Source organism: Metschnikowia bicuspidata, assembly GCF_001664035.1.
Source record: "Metschnikowia bicuspidata var. bicuspidata NRRL YB-4993 chromosome Unknown METBIscaffold_2, whole genome shotgun sequence".
Lineage (NCBI taxonomy): Eukaryota > Fungi > Ascomycota > Pichiomycetes > Serinales > Metschnikowiaceae > Metschnikowia > Metschnikowia bicuspidata.
Window position 1 is genome coordinate 2,061,125 of NW_017387732.1, and position 15,049 is coordinate 2,076,173.

General features: G+C 50.0%; 7 protein-coding genes and 1 non-coding gene across 8 annotated transcripts; 5 read left to right on the forward strand and 3 right to left on the reverse strand.

Annotated features, from left to right (window-relative positions):
• The first annotated feature begins 436 nt into the window (after window positions 1-436).
• METBIDRAFT_t100 lies at window positions 437-508 on the forward strand. The gene has a single exon. It is a non-coding gene; the product is annotated as a tRNA-Thr (tRNA).
• Window positions 509-547: 39 nt separating this feature from the next.
• METBIDRAFT_31362 (uncharacterized protein) lies at window positions 548-3,570 on the reverse strand. The gene has a single exon (XM_018855836.1). The coding sequence runs from the start codon at window positions 3,479-3,481 to the stop codon at window positions 737-739; it is 2,745 nt and encodes a 914-aa protein (XP_018712965.1). The 5' UTR covers window positions 3,482-3,570; the 3' UTR covers window positions 548-736.
• Window positions 3,571-6,253: 2,683 nt separating this feature from the next.
• On the forward strand, window positions 6,254-7,327 carry DAO1 (Dao1p; the record flags this gene model as incomplete). The annotated part of the gene is made up of 1 exon (XM_018857053.1): window positions 6,254-7,327. The coding sequence occupies one exon, from the start codon at window positions 6,254-6,256 to the stop codon at window positions 7,325-7,327; it is 1,074 nt and encodes a 357-aa protein (XP_018712966.1).
• A 323-nt stretch (window positions 7,328-7,650) lies between these two features.
• On the reverse strand, window positions 7,651-7,872 carry METBIDRAFT_39912 (uncharacterized protein; the record flags this gene model as incomplete). Its single annotated transcript, XM_018857201.1, has 1 exon — window positions 7,651-7,872. One exon carries the CDS (start codon window positions 7,870-7,872, stop codon window positions 7,651-7,653), a length of 222 nt encoding a protein of 73 aa, XP_018712967.1.
• Window positions 7,873-8,817: 945 nt separating this feature from the next.
• On the forward strand, window positions 8,818-9,581 carry MRPL27 (mitochondrial 54S ribosomal protein mL41). The gene has a single exon (XM_018855837.1). The coding sequence runs from the start codon at window positions 8,842-8,844 to the stop codon at window positions 9,334-9,336; it is 495 nt and encodes a 164-aa protein (XP_018712968.1). The 5' UTR covers window positions 8,818-8,841; the 3' UTR covers window positions 9,337-9,581.
• On the forward strand, window positions 9,434-9,903 carry METBIDRAFT_153919 (uncharacterized protein). Its single transcript, XM_018854594.1, has one exon. It carries the CDS (start codon window positions 9,611-9,613, stop codon window positions 9,869-9,871), a length of 261 nt encoding a protein of 86 aa, XP_018712969.1. The 5' UTR covers window positions 9,434-9,610; the 3' UTR covers window positions 9,872-9,903.
• A 115-nt stretch (window positions 9,904-10,018) lies between these two features.
• HFL1 (DNA polymerase epsilon noncatalytic subunit) lies at window positions 10,019-11,098 on the forward strand. Its single transcript, XM_018855838.1, has one exon. The coding sequence runs from the start codon at window positions 10,159-10,161 to the stop codon at window positions 10,756-10,758; it is 600 nt and encodes a 199-aa protein (XP_018712970.1). The 5' UTR covers window positions 10,019-10,158; the 3' UTR covers window positions 10,759-11,098.
• A 97-nt stretch (window positions 11,099-11,195) lies between these two features.
• Window positions 11,196-14,093, reverse strand: METBIDRAFT_39818 (uncharacterized protein; the record flags this gene model as incomplete). Its single annotated transcript, XM_018857181.1, has 1 exon — window positions 11,196-14,093. A coding segment is annotated over one exon (2,898 nt), but the record flags the coding sequence as incomplete, so codon positions are not given.
• Window positions 14,094-15,049: the final 956 nt, after the last annotated feature.

Genomic DNA, 15,049 nt, shown 5'->3' on the forward strand with positions numbered 1-15,049 from the left:
GTATTGGAGCTTGAAAGCCGCCTTTTTTTTGGGTAGATTCATCTGATTAAAGGGGCAAAACTATATAAATATATTAAAACCTTTAAACAGCTCCCAGCTACGTACCAAGTGTCTTAGCTCGCCCGTCTCCTTCCGTTAGTTACGGCCTGGACGGTCCTCATAGTCCGTATCCGTTTACGTATTGGATATTACGTCATCGACTCCTATGATAGGTCTCCTGCAGTAGTCGCTTCAACTCAGATGGTTTTAGCGGACTAAACGAGCCCACTTTGGGGAAGTGGGTTAACTTCTGATGGACATGTACCGGATACATAGACTTCAAAGTCTTTTCCGTGTGTCTTCAAAACAAATACCCTTATTTGCTGCTTTGACATGTCTGGGTATCATCTTGATATGTTTAGATGTAACTGTTTTACGGTCAATTTCGCTTGCAGTTGCCCGCTTGGCCAAGTGGTAAGGCGCCTCACTCGTAATGAGGCGATCGTCGGTTCAATTCCGACAGTGGGCAATGTTTTTTGACATCGAAACATTTTTACACTTATCTCAATCCATCTCTTGTTGCTTGCATATTCATCTATTAACAATCTTCTACAGCATACCGCATACTCAGGGATATGGTTCAAGTCCTGGTAGTTTTTGGAAACTGATTGAAGGGTTTTATGTAAATATTTTATAAGCATGCTCCTTTATTCAGATGCAACTATCCAAGAAAACGTGTGCAGACACACCGTGTAGACTAGCGTTTCACGGATTTAGGAGGCGGTGGTGGGACTCCGTTGACGTCGTCGGTTTTTGTGTCGTAGTTCTTATCATTTGCCTTCGACTTCGAAAGCTCCTCGTTCATGAATTCCGCAAGACTCCCGATGTTTCCTGATCCATGAGCCTTTTTTCTGCGTCCCGGCTTGGCTACCTGCGGGGCACCTACCGGACTAAGCGGAAATTTGGAACTCATGGGCAAGAACATTGTGGTAGCTTGTAAAGGTGGAGCGGAGAATTTTGGGGAGAGGGGAGAATCTGTTCCGTTTGCAGCTAAAGGGTTTTCGGGTCTATAATCCGTCAATGGTATTTCACACATCAGAGAATCAACTTTTGGGTTTTCTGGCTCTGTGATTTCTGCGTTGATTAATGTTTGCCTTTGGTGCACTGCCTCTGATGACTCAGGTTCTTGATGCTTTGCTGTTGGCGAGAGGGGAGGCTGGGCGCATGTATCTGGGAGCCCTTGTGCAGAAACGGCATTCATGTGTGAAATGTCCTCGGGTTGATCCAAAAAATCAACATCTTCATCAAGTAAAGAATCAATGTTGTTGATGACACGAGTTTTCACGCTGGTTTCTGGCCCCGACGAGGAGGGAAATTCTGGTGCTTCCTCCGCAGATCTCTGCATGTTTCCATTGGGATCGGTTTCGGATATCAGGCCAGATATAATTTGTGTGAGCTCGACTTTGATGTTTTCATCGAGAGTCGGCTCGTTAGTCAGCGCGGCATTGCCTCCGGTGGCAATGTGTCCGTGCCCAATTCTTCCAGAGTCTTGCGTTTCTCCGACACTCGCCGGGGTACACAAAAACTCATTGTCCGAGACAAAAGAAGCGGGGTCCCCCTTTTGAGATTCTGCCTGTGGGTGTTGAATACCCGCGGGTGGGCATTTAACAGAAGAATCAGGAGACGAGCGCTCTTGGCTATTTGAGCTTTCATTGGCGGTTTGAACGCTGGCTACAAGCCCTGTCTCTTCTTTATTCTCATTTTCGGTGGGAGCATGAGAAGCGGCCGAGGTCTGAATATGCATGTTGTCCTTGTTTTCGAGCCCGAGCTTGAATTCATCCAGTTGGGGCCCATACGCCTCTGTATTTGCAGCGCCGGGCTCATTGGCATTAGGCTTCTGGGCGTCAGGGTGGAGAAGCTCAGGCGTGTCAATCTCAATCTCATTTCCACACTCGGTTTCTTTAAGTGAGTGTGTCACTCCAGCCCCGGTCACTTCAGCCCCGGACACTTCAGCCTCGGTCACATCAGCATTAGTCACTCCAGCGTCGGTTACATCAGCATTAGTCACATCAGCATTAGTCACTCCAGCGTCGGCCACTCCAGCGGCGGCCACTTTATCCTCAGTTTCATGCTCCCCCTCAATGTCCTTTCCAGCCGCAGGCTCCGGTAGAGTGTGGCCGAGGTTCCCCAGAGCCGAGCCGATTGGTGTCCCGGAAACAGAGCCACCGACGAGCATGCTCGCTTGCGGCCCCTCTGGCTCGAGCTGGCCTTGTGTGTGCAGCCCTTGACGGTCATGTTCGGATGCGTGTGAAGTTCTCTCTGGTGTGGCACCGGTCGCGTCCGGCAGCAAAGCAGACTCCGCCTTGGGTGGCGGTGCATAGCGGTCGAGCGGCGGCGCGTAGCGGTCGGACGGCTTGCCCTTTACGGGCAGTTTTGCATGGCCAGTTTGAGGCCCGGCGAAGGACACTGTGCCTGGGGCCGGGTCTTGGAGGGCGGGATCCGTCAAGGCGGGGCCCGCCGTGTGCGTGCCAGGATGGCCAGAGGGCTGCGATGGCGCGTTGCGTGGAACGACACACACGTCCTGCCCGGCCAGGTGGCCATACTTTCCCGGCACCTCTGGAAGCCGGTGGAGGAGCCCGTAGCCGACGTCGCAGCCTAGAACGCCGCAGTTCGCGCCCGGGGCCCAGGCGCAGGACAAGTGCACGGTCACGGGCCGCACGACATCAAAGTCGTGGTTGTATACGTAGAGCACCACGGGGATGCGGTCTTCCTGGAGCGTGGCGTGGTGTCGCGTGTAGTAGGCCAGGAGAGCGGATCCCAAGAGCTGCTCACCGCCACCGGCCAAGAGACCCTTTCCGGCTTGGTCCGACGAGAACGCCGAGTCGCAGCCGATGATGTAGTCGGAGTAGGGCACGAGCTGGGCCTGGAATGCTGGCGACAGGGCGTGGGTGCTCAAGATGCGCCACACGTGGGTGGCCGTGGAAACGTGCTGCGGCGCGAGCGTGACGCCAAGCCCGACAAACGCACTGCCAGGCACCGCAAACGCGCCGGGCAGGTCCGCGGCCCCGGCCGGCGGCGGGAGGGGGAAAGACACGTGGCGCATGGCGCCGCCCTTGGCGCTCCAGATCTGCAACGACACCGTTCGCGCGGGCCCGCGGGCCGCCAGCGCAAAATGCTGCGCCACACGGTCCACGTCGACCGCGCCAGCGTGCGCAGACGCGGCGCCGGAGGCCGCTCCGTAGTGCAACAGCCCGTCGTCGCCAACGCTATACGACGCCTGGGGGAGCGGGTGTTTCATGGGCAAGGCGTGCCCGTCGAGCCCCACAATGTAGTCGAACCAGCTTTCTAGCTGCAAGACATGCGCTGGCGAGTCGGGCGCCACGTGGAGAATCCGGAGGCCGTAGCCGCCGTTGTTGATGGCGAGGTTGTGGTGGAAATACGGGTCTTGCTCGTGGCGGCCGCCGTCGAGGCGGTCCTTCAATTTTCTGGCAAACGAAAACATGGGTCAGGGCCTTGCGAATTGGGGGTGCAAACGCCAGGGGTCAGTGAGGAACAAAGCGGAGCGAAAGTCCAGTTTGCGCTGGACCGGAGAGAAAGGAGTGGTTGTAACTGGCCAGCTGGGCCGAGTTGCGAGACGCGGAGACAGGCGGGGCGTGTGTGTGCAGGACGCGGCCTGGGGTGCTGGGTGCAACCGGCAGGACGCAGCTGGGGAGCTTGGTCCTTTTCTCTTCGTATTGTTATTTTTATGCCGGGGCTTTCGTGTTGTTGTCGTTGCTGTCGGGATGCCGTAGGCTTGCTTGCAGAAAACGGCCGGCTGGTTTGTTTTGGGAGCTTCTGCGGGTTTCCGTTCTTTGTTTCTGGTTCTGGGCTACATGTCTATTGTGAAGGAGACAGGGCTCACTGGTGCCTTGTTCTATTGTTTCGTGGTTTCCGGTTTATGGTGTGTTGGTGTTTGACACTGGCAGGAATCGTTTTTGGAAATGTTCTCTCCTCATGTTCTGTATGTTTTTGGGGTATTGTTTTTTGGCTAGTTGTTTGTCTTTGGCGTATTGTTTCTTTTCGTGTGTTGTCTGTGAAACAGACTTGTATGTGTCGTGCTCGTTTTTCAACGTGGCTCCATACTCTTCCTCGTTTCTGTTTACTTCCTTCTTTTGTTTTGTGCACTTTTAATTCTCTCCATGTCTTGATTCCCGCCCAGTATACGGTCTTCTTTAATTCATCTCTTTTTTTAGCTTTCTTGGGCTGCTGAAAGTCTTGTAAACGATGAAAAGTGATTCTGCTTCTCACCCCCAAGATTCTTCAAGAAGATTTTCATCACATATTTTTAAAGGACAGTTGTTGTATTTTATCATGTTCATGTCACCACATGAGTCTCTTTTCAATTTCTCTTCTCTTTTAAGGCAGCATACGGCCCGGTTAAATCCCTGCCGTTCAAGGCTTCATGTGTTGGTTTAAAAGTAAATGAATGTCAGCAATTGCGCTAATAATTCACAAACTTAATGTAGCATGCTGTATTAGGCTGCTGTTTGCTAAGATATTCATGGCGTTTGATCGAACCTGAAACTAGTGGTTCAAACTATATTGCCTGAACTTCGAAAACACATAAGATCACATTCAAGATTTAAATCACATATCATTGGTCTGGAAAGAGCCTTAGGGTATTACAGAACCATCGGTAGTTTCGAACTCATTTTATGTATGCATAAACTCTAGAACAGACAATACATCACAGATCTATGCTCAGCCATAAATCTTAACAACAACAAATGATAGAGTGAGATTTCAAAACGGAGTGATGACACCAGAAAAATATTAACATTATGGCATCTAACGTGAAAGACTTGATGAACTAAGTGAAAACTCGGGTACTTTCAGATTATGCGCACCGATTTCAGTAATTGAAGATAGCAGCGTAATAGGTAGACTGCTTCAGGACTTCTGAAGACGGCAAGCCGGAATTCATGGTATATACATGAGTATAGACTTGAATTTTCAGTCCAAGGCTTGAATGCTGATCAGGGTGACAGCCGACTCGTTATCTCATTCAAAAGTGGCTGTATAGTACCTCACATCGAAGTATCAAACCTAGACTAATTTGCCCAGTGAATGAAAGAATGCGACAAAGCCATGGACCAGAAAGATATAAATATAGACGAGTAAACCAATGTGTAAATTGAAGCAGCAAATGGCATTTGTAAATGCCAGGGATTAGACCCACGCGGGGCTGGAGCTAAGAAAGAGCATATCAATAGCACAATATAGATGGATGTGCCCGAATGACCAGCCAAATAAACGTCGCAGGATTTTTGTGACAATCTAAATCACACAAGGAACCCAGCCGCAGCCCTTTTCGATAACTTGGTAATGTCAGCTTTGGAAGAAGGTTCATGGGCTGTTGTCCCCGAATTAAACGATCTGAAAATGGACGAACCATTTTTGGAGCCCGTTTCTTCACTACATAAAGCAACACCGATGAATTCAGAAAAGGACGGTCCCAGTGGCTTACCAACAGTCCCCAAGATTGCATCCCTTTTAGACCTAGCTTGACAAGCTTTTTGCTTACAATTTATGGGTTCCTTGATAAGTGCTTAAGCGAAGATAATTATGATGGAGCCGTATGAGTTGTCTCAGAAACAGAGCTCTTTTTCCCAGAGAGATTTTTGCTGCGCTGCTCAAGGAACTCGGATAAGCTCGCACTTCGTAAAACATAATGCCTGGGGGCTCCCACGTACCGTGCCTTGAAAGTAAATTGTCAATCTAATAGCTATCTCAGCAAACAGCGGGGTGGCCTGTTTTATGACCAGCTTACCGATAAACAGTGCCGCATTCTCAGTGAGTGTAATAAGTTACAATGACAGACAGCAGCATACAAATTAAGCGTCGCCCCATACTAGACGATGTTGAAATACCAATGTATCACATAGAAACCCTGTTATGCCAGCTATATTGCACAGCATTTCCTGGCTGGCTCCTGAACCGCAAAAGTACGTAAACATCCCGCGACATGCTCATTGGCCCAACTGCCTTGTCTATTATACAGCAGGTCTGTATTCCCTTCGCAAGCCCCCCGGGTCCGCCTGCCCCATGCAGCAAGTAGCGCGCCCGGACTCAGCCAGAGCCGGCCCGCGCTTTTATTATATAAGTCACCGTGGCCCCGGCCCCGGCTGCGAAACGCTACTAAAAGCCGGCCGCGAAACGCCACTAAAAGCCAGCCGCGAAACGCAGCCTAATCTACCAGCTGCGAAATCGCGTCTATTAATTTGCACCCACCCTCATGTCGGACCCCGTGGTAGTGGTGGGCGCCGGCGTCATCGGCCTCACCGTAGCGTTGCGGCTCAAACAGCAATTCAAAAACATCGACGTCACCGTGGCGGCCACCTTTCTCCCGGGCGACTTGGACATCACCTACACGTCGCCATATGCCGGGGCCAACTGGCAGTCGTTCGCCTTGAACAGCGATTGGCGCCAGCAGCAAATCGACGCCGAGGCGTACCATGAATTTGGCCTCTTGGCCGCCGACCCCCGGTCCGGCATCTGGCGCAAGAAAAACCGGCTGTATTACACGCAGACGGGCCTCGACCGAGAGCACGGAAACACGGGCAACTTGGTCCCGTGGCACGAGCCTTTTTCAGGGGGACGCCGGCTCTCGCCCGAAGAGTTGATTCCAGGCACGGTGTACGGGCGTGAGTTCGACGGCTTCGTGGTGTCGGTGCCCACCTACTTGCCCTACCTAGTGCAGCGGTGCCTTGAGCTCGGCGTCGTGTTCAAACGCGTGCCGAAAATCACGGACATCTCGGACGCCCGGCTCGTCCACAGCTCCGGCCGGCCGGCGCAGCTCGTGGTCAACTGTGCCGGCCTCCTCGCCTCGGAAATCGGCGGTGTGGACGACCCCAGCAGAAACTATGCAGTGAAGGGCCAGGTGTTGGTGGTCCGGAACGCCGTCGCAAACGTCCAGATTGTGTGCGGCTTTGACCGCCCCGACGAGGAGCTCTACGTGTTTCCGCGCAAGGAGGGAGGCGCCATAATCGGCGGCTGTTTTTACGTGGACAACCGTGACCCCGCCGAAGACAAGCAGTTGACCCAGCGGATCCTTGCCCGCGCGCTCCAGTATCTCCCCGAGTTGGTCGACACGAGCGTCCACGGAAACCCGGGCTACATCGATGTGGTAGGCGTGAACGTCGGGCTCCGGCCGTTCCGTGAACATGGGCCCCGCATAGAAAAAGACGCCCGCAAGCCTTGGCTCATCCATGGCTACGGCGCCGGGGGCGGGGGCTACCAGGGCAGCTACGGCTTTGCTAAGGAAATCGTGGCTCTTGTTGCGGAGGCGCTTTCTGCGCCAAGACTATAGGCTAGGGCGCATCGGCACGGCCTGTGCCCATACATGGAGTGGGTTGAATCTTCGTGGGGTGCCATTTCGATTGGCAGTGGGGTGGAAGTTCGGTTAGTATTGGGGTGCTACTTCTATTATTCGTTTGGTGCTACTTCTATTATTCGTGGAGTGCTACTTCGATCAGTATTGGGGTGCTTCTTCGATTCGTAGTGGGGTGCTACTTCGATTATTAGTGGAGTGCTTTTATTGATTATAAGTGGGGTGCTACTATGATTATTAATGGAGTGCTTGATCGATTATACATGGGGTGCATAGAGCTATACAAACGGCGTCTGCCGCCCTCACTTGCACAACGTCTTCATGAGGAAATTGAGGGCTTTCTTGCCGTACTTCTTTTGGTGCTGCCGGTCCGTTTTAGAGCTGATGAACTGCTGCGCCTTAGATGGCTGGCCGGGCAAGGCCGTGGGCTCGTCCTTGTATTTGTGCGTCTTGGCTTGCACATCCACGTATCCGTGTTGCGCAGGGAAAGGTCCGGGATTCTGGGGACTTTCAGGAATCGACATTTCAAAAGACAACAGAACGTAACATCGAGTTCTCCATGGAATGGTGATACGGCTGGTTGCTATCAGTATGTGCCGGATAAGCCCGCGTGCGTCTTCGGGCCTTCGATTGGAAGAAGCAGTTGTCTGAACTTTCGTGGGTACCTGTCTTGTGCCCTTAGCTTCCGCTTCGACAGGTGACTGAACACCCTGGCTGTTGCTCCGAAACTACATGCTGGTGTGACCAAATGGTTATGTCACGTGATTGGGGCACGTCCGGGCGGATGGGGTCTACACAACGCCTCAAACGGCCAGCGCGAAGGGCGGCCAACTTCCAATTCAAGCTAATACTGCTCATAGACGGTTCATGTGACGCGACCTGAAGTGACTTGCTCTGGGAAACCGGCCCTGGTGCAACTACAAATGAACTACAAGCTTGATTTTTTTTCGTTTTTTGTTTTTTTGTTGTCTTACTTGACAATTCGCGTAAGCCTGGCTAAACACTTGATACTCATTTCTCTGATCATTTTCGGAAACCTCGAAGCTAAATAGAACATTCATTTTATTTGACATTCCTCTTTGGTTGACAGACCCCTCAAATATTTTATGCCTTGGCCGTCTCAAATATGCCGGGCACTCCCGAGAATGCCCTGATACTTATTCACCTAAAGTACGGCACCAGCCCGACCGTCCTGGCATGCCTCAGATCCGCAAATCATCTTTCTTCCTGCGGCTCTCCTGGTGCACAGGTGTCGTCCTAATACAGCCAAGACCTGCTCTGCCACAATAAATTCTAATCATTACCCGCCAATGGGCTTCTGAAAAATCTGTATTCAATAATGTGCCTGTCAATGCCCAATGCCAAATTCGTACAGTTGGCGGATCTCTGACTTGGCTCGAGCCATTGGGTGTCCTGCATACATCGCGAGACCTGTCCTGGAAAAAAAATCGCATACCAACATGGACCTTCAAAGCCCGTCAAACCACACAGAAATGAGAGCTTCTTCAGTTATTAGCTTCCAGCAGTCGGTGGCAAGCAACCTTAAGCGTCCATGGCAAACCTTTAAAGATGGCCAGATCTGGTACGGATTGACCAAAAGAGGGTCCAAGAGACACCCGTTGACCGGAAAACAAGGAAACAAGCATTTCTACAAGGGTACCGGCTCTACCGGTTACGGTAAGCTTAACTCCATGGGAGTCTACGTTATGGACTGGAAAAAGGTCAGAACATATGTCGTCCCCGCGGAGCTCAACTCTTCGGATCTCAAGGCCTTGGTTTCTCCCAAAGTGCCCCAAGTTTTGCAGACTTTCAAGGGGTACACCGACGGGTTCAAGGACCCCCAACTCGCATGGCACAACATCAAGGACTTTATTGAATTTGGTGAAAACTACAACGACCGCGATTTAGAGAAAACGCAGTACTTGGAGGAGCACGTGCACCCGGACATCGTCGCTGCAGAGCAGGCGGAGAACACGGTCAGCCAATAGGTTTTGGAAACATGTATATAGATAATGAGAACGTGATGGGTTTTTGGTTTTGTTGTAAATTTCAAGGCTCTTTACAAATGTTGGACTTGTTCTTCATCTTTTGAAGTATGATAAATAGTATGAATCTTGAACATGCCCTGGGGATCAAAGCCAATATCTGGTCAAAGATGAGACACTTGAGATTTGGGTTCTTTGTTGATACAGAGTGAATGTTCTGAAGCGTTCGTGTGTGGAGTCAGCTGTAGCGTACTGTTCAAAAATCAAGAGATTAAAAATGCTTCTGGCATCCCTTCAATCTAGATGCTTCTTATGTATTCGGAAGCACATTTATCGTCTTTTGGTTTTAGAAAGCGAACTTAAAGAAAGAAATTTTATGCTCGTCTATTATTTTGTATTTTTTCTTTTTTTCACACATTTAATTGTTTCATCCGAAATTCATGAAAATCTTAAACATTTGACATGCTCAAATTTCAAATGCTATTCTTGCAACAAAAAGAACAAAAGCAAACAAACACTTTTTGGAACGCCTTTTTAAATACAAACAACACAAGCACAAACCAATCGAAGACTAAATATTTTCTACTTTCAACTAGGACAGAACTTCCCAAGCAAAGTGCGGCTGGCTTCTCTGCGCGCTCTTACAAGTCGCGTCTTTAATGGACATAAAAGTTCGAAGTTTAAGAGCTATTTATCACAAAGCTCGGGATACTTAATTGTGAAATTCAAAGAATCCATCTCAAATCTACAACAGAACTGACTGAAAAAGAGTAGGGAAGTTCAAAATAGCTCACTTACAAATCCGTGATTATCCGATTTGACAATATGTCTGCTGCCAACACTACTAGTGAAAACATAGAGCCAGTTGCTCTCGAAGAGGAGACAGCCATGTCGCTCCCGCTTTCAAAAATCAAGAAGATATTCAAGATGGACCCGGAATTCGCCGGGGCTTCTGCTAGTGCGGTCTATGCCACTGGTGCAGCTACAGAATTATTTGTACAGTATCTCGTAGAACAAGCGTCCATGAACGCCAAATCAGAGAAACGCAAGAAGATCCAGTATCGGGACTTGAGTGCCACGGTGAGCTCACAAGAGTCCCTTCATTTTTTGAGCGATACGATTCCAAAGACACAGACCGTTGAGAAAGCGTTGAAGGAAAAACGCATCAATATTTCCGAAGAGGATCGCAAGACTTACAGTTCGCTTTTGGAAGAAAATGGCGCCGTGGCCGACAATGATACAAAGTTGCTGGCAGGATCTGCGGCTGAATCAGAAAAGATGAAACCCGCTTTGGATAAGGGCCAGGCCACACTACCTTTTCAAAGTATGGCAAATGCTAATGTCAAGAAAGCCGGATTGCTGGACCTTATTGCTGCAGATGACAATGCGCCAGGCGACTCTGATGCTATGGTTATTGACGAGTAAGAATTTCGAAAGCCTCTCTGATAATATTGCGTTTTCCGATAGCATGCCATATTTCTTTCTATGGAATTCTATGGGACGGTCTAGGCCACAATTCTCCAAGCATATCGAGCACGCATTGTATTAAGGTGGTTTTCATGCAGAAGCAGGGAATCTACCCAAGTAGTAATTAGCATCCAAAGTTTCTTTCTATCTATGAATTTCCATGTCTTCAGGATTGTACATCCTTGTCGAACCGGATTTCAAAAGGCACGGCACGACTTGGACTAAAGCTTCATCAACTAAAGCCACCTTTAATAGTTTTATATATATCATACCATCAAGTGAATGTGAGTGGTCGATCAAAAAAGGCAAAAAAGCCCATCATATTTCCTTTAGAGACTCGTTAGTCTCTTCTCGTCAAATATCCACTACAATGAGCGCCTTCCTGATCGCAAGAATCATGTCAGATAAGATAAGACCCATAAATGGTTACGCACATCACGTCCAAGGGGCATAGACTGATCGATGCCCAAGGCATAGCACACCCTAATCATCTCGTGTGCTATCAAATCTGGCACAATTCTCTCGTAAATAGTGATACCTCGAATAATAAGGCGTGAGTAGAGACTTGGAATAGTCAGGGACACGGCCTTTGCGACCATAGCTCCTTCGATTCGTGAGCTTCTCGAATTCAAGATCTTTGATATCACAGGCGCCTTTTTCTTCATAAATTCCCACATATCGAGAAACCGACTTGACATGAATTTTTCATGCTTTTCATCTTCATCAAATATCACGAGCATTAGCTCCAAAGTGGGTGCAATTAGCTGTTCTGTTTGTAACAGTGTCGTGTCTTGGGTGTCCTCAGATAAGTTAGATGCACCTGCGCTCATAACAAGAAGAAGCGGCCAATATTGAGCAAGTATAGGCATCAAGATTTTGTGATTGGAGCTCATTATCACGTATGCGTCTTTGAGGGTATGCAAAATCTGGATCCGCAACTTGATGGAAGGGTGGGACAAAAGCTGGAGTCCATAGGTGAATAGCTGTTGCACGGATGTATGAATATTTTTTGGCACTGGAGAGGGCCATGGTTCTGGCGAGTCTTGCAGAGGCTCTTCTGGAGTATCTTCTTCATCCTCGTCATCAGAATCGCCCATTTGATCTCCGAAAGGAACACCAGGCTTGCGTACGAAATATTCCTTTTCGGAATCGTAGTCAGCAAAAGGATCCACTAATTTATTAGCTTCGTCAATAAGCTTGAGCATTTCTTCCCTGCTAGTCAAACCCCACGGCTTATAGGGTGAACTTGTTTGACCCAGGAGAAGTTTGGCGTTATCTCGCAATTGTGATCCGTATAATTCCATCACCTTCAAAACAATCTCTTGGAACACGTGAAAGAAGTTTTCCACAAGCGAGGAGTATCCATGAAAAGAGTCAATGACAATGAATATTTCGCTGAGAATATCCTGGAGTTGATTCAGCAATAACAAGTCCAGGCCACTGATCCGGATCACGACAAGTAGAATACCAGGTAGCGAGGGCGTGAGACCACTAGACACCAGGAGATTCATACTAAGTGAATCTATGAGATAGTCCGCATTATCACCCACAAGCCGCTCCAAGGAGCCACCATAATGCAGGTTCACAATTTGGCTCAAAGCAATCTTTGCTTGTACATGAACCGGACTGTCGGGTGTATATGTGAGGGCTTCAAAAAGCGGATACAAGTAATCCATGAGTACGTCAGCCTGGAAATCAGCTTTGCTTAAGCGGCTTGCGAGAAGTCCGATGGTTTCGAGTGCAACCGAGTAAGCATTTTCACAAGCCTTGTATTCCTTGCTCCGAGAATCAAAATCCCCATTGCTAAGAACCACTTTCGTGTTTTCAAGCACATCCTGCGCTGTTTGCAAGAGTAGGTAACTTGTTTCCTCGTCAGCTTGAGGGGAATTGCGCTCGTCTTCGGAATCCTCATCAAATTCAAGAAGCTCATCGATGTCAAAATTGACTGCAGAATCCATGGCACCTGGTGGACTTCTGTAGAGCGAGTTGGCTAACCATAGTGCCACCATGCGGTCGGTAAGAGCGTCTACTGTCTCATTTGAAAAGTCCAAATTTCCAACTAGTGACGCGACTATGGTTTCTGTGTTCGCATGGCAATGATCACCAAGGAAAGCGGCAAGGCTTTGGATAACTTTTTCTGAAGTTTTTGAGTATGCGGCGCCAAAAAACTGCACCGTGGTCTCATGACTTTCAAGATTAAGGTCCAATCGCTTCATAAGACTTGTCTTGGGCACAGGCACAAATGAATTTTTCTTTTTATTGATGGTGGAGAGGTGTTTGGCATCGATGTGTGGCGGAAGCTCAATCTCATCTAGAGTATTGCCCGAACCTTCCAGAGGGCTCTGGCCACCTAGAAATTCGAGGAGCTGTTTCTTGCCTGCACCATCCTTTGCGTGAATATCAGCACGGATGATGTTCTGGGCCACGTTTGTAGAAAGAGTGTTCAAAATGGTTGCACTGAGCTGATTGAGTTTGTCCGGATTAGCAAGCAAAGCACTGTCAAGAGCTGCGGAGACGTGCAAGTGGACTTTTAATGCCGAGACGCAAAGACAAATTTTGTCCTCGCTAGCAGAGGACAAAACTTGCGGCAACTGGGTCAAGACTAGGTTCAGTGTCTTTGCGTGTAATTGTTTTGACAACAAGCGCAAGTCGGAGCGGCCGAGCATGAGGTAGACAGCCTCTGTTTTGCGGAAAAAGCCACGCTGCGTGTAGTCCAGCAGGCCGACTGTCAAGACGTGAAATAGAGCGGAGAGAATGTCAAACGTGCTTGGGATCACTTCGCGGAATAACGCCTTGAAGCAGTTGCGCACGATTTCGGAGACAAACGAGAAGACCCCGTCGGCCAAGCGGGGGTTCGACGCGATTCTGGTCCTTGAGCCTGGACTGAGGATGAGGTTTTTCATGAATACGGAGATCGAGATCTTGAGCTGCTTGGATGTGGCATTTAGCCATGCGCTGGTTCGGTGCTTGTTGGCGGTATTCTGTAGAATCACCTTAACTGGCACCTCTTCCAGATCCGTCTCCTTGTCCTCGCGCAGAAGCAAGCCAGGGAGACTCAGCAAGTCAGTTGGTGTCGCCGCCACGTCGGAGATGGAGATGTCGAGCGACCTGTCAGAGAACACCTTGACGATGAGTGTGCGGAGGATGTCCAAAACGGAAAGCAAGGCATCGGACGGCAAGTTTTTCGCTCTGGAGTGGAAGTTGACCACTTTGGAGATCACGCCCGGAAACACGTACGAGGCCTGTTCCGGGGAGACGCGCGTGGCAAAAAGGCCGGCCAAAGTCCGCAAGATGGAGCTCGCCTGGGCCTCGCAGCCGGGTCCGCACACGTCCAACACATCCAAGAGGATGGTGGTGGAGTCGCCCAAAAGGGAAAGCCGTTTTTGTGTTTCCTCTGTGTGCAAGTAGTAGTCCCTGGGGACGCACTTGAAGAGCGCCACGAGACAGGAGGCCACGGCCGCCACGAACGCCGCAGACTTTCCGGAAACCGCAGAGCCCCGAGTTTTCTGGATGGACTCGCCGCCCGCAAGGAACACGCAGAGCGTGAAGAGCTGCTGGAGCAAGCCGACGTCGAGATCATGGCGCCAGGAGTGCTCGGCGAGAAACGCCAAGATCTCCAAGAGATACTGCACCACGGGCTCCGGAAGCAGCGGGTGCTTTAGGAGATTGGAGAGAGGAAAGAATATGTAGTCCGCGAGCTTGGTGGATACTATGTATGGGTGCAGAACACCGTTTTGTGACGGCGTACGACGGCTGTCGTGGTGCGAGGCGAGGCTCGTTGAGATCTGCCGTAGCGCATGGATCAAGGCATCTTCGTGGCCCAGAATAGGCAGCTGCGCAAGCCTCGCCACTTCCAGACAATGCGGCCTGACCTTGAGGAAGATTTCCAGCAGCACGTGGCGGGTTAGGTCCGACTGCATGGGGTGATGGCCGGTGGTTAAAATGGCACCTGTTCTAGGATGGAAGCTGTTTTAGGATGGCACCTGTTTTAGGATGGCACCTGGTTTAGGATGCGACGTCTGGCGGGCCTGGGAGGGCAGGCGAATAGCGCGGCCCGGCCTGTAAGCGCATGAAGCGTCGGCGGGCCAAGATGGACGGGCAGCCAAGGTGACAGTAAACGCAAGATACAGCAAAGAGAACTTGAAACGGAGAGCAAAAATCAGGAGAGACGCCGTGCAAAAAAACAAGCCCCCGCTTTTGACTCGGGCCCGTGGCCGCGTGAACAAAGTACCTGCCGTGTTGCCATGTA

Bases quoted from the DNA above. Each gene is read 5' to 3' on its own strand.
- METBIDRAFT_31362 (XM_018855836.1), bottom strand. From the start codon at position 3,481: ATGTTTTCGTTTGCCAGAAAATTGAAGGACCGCCTCGACGGCGGCCGC.
- MRPL27 (XM_018855837.1), top strand. From the start codon at position 8,842: ATGAGAGCTTCTTCAGTTATTAGCTTCCAGCAGTCGGTGGCAAGCAAC.
- METBIDRAFT_153919 (XM_018854594.1), top strand. From the start codon at position 9,611: ATGCTTCTGGCATCCCTTCAATCTAGATGCTTCTTATGTATTCGGAAG.
- HFL1 (XM_018855838.1), top strand. From the start codon at position 10,159: ATGTCTGCTGCCAACACTACTAGTGAAAACATAGAGCCAGTTGCTCTC.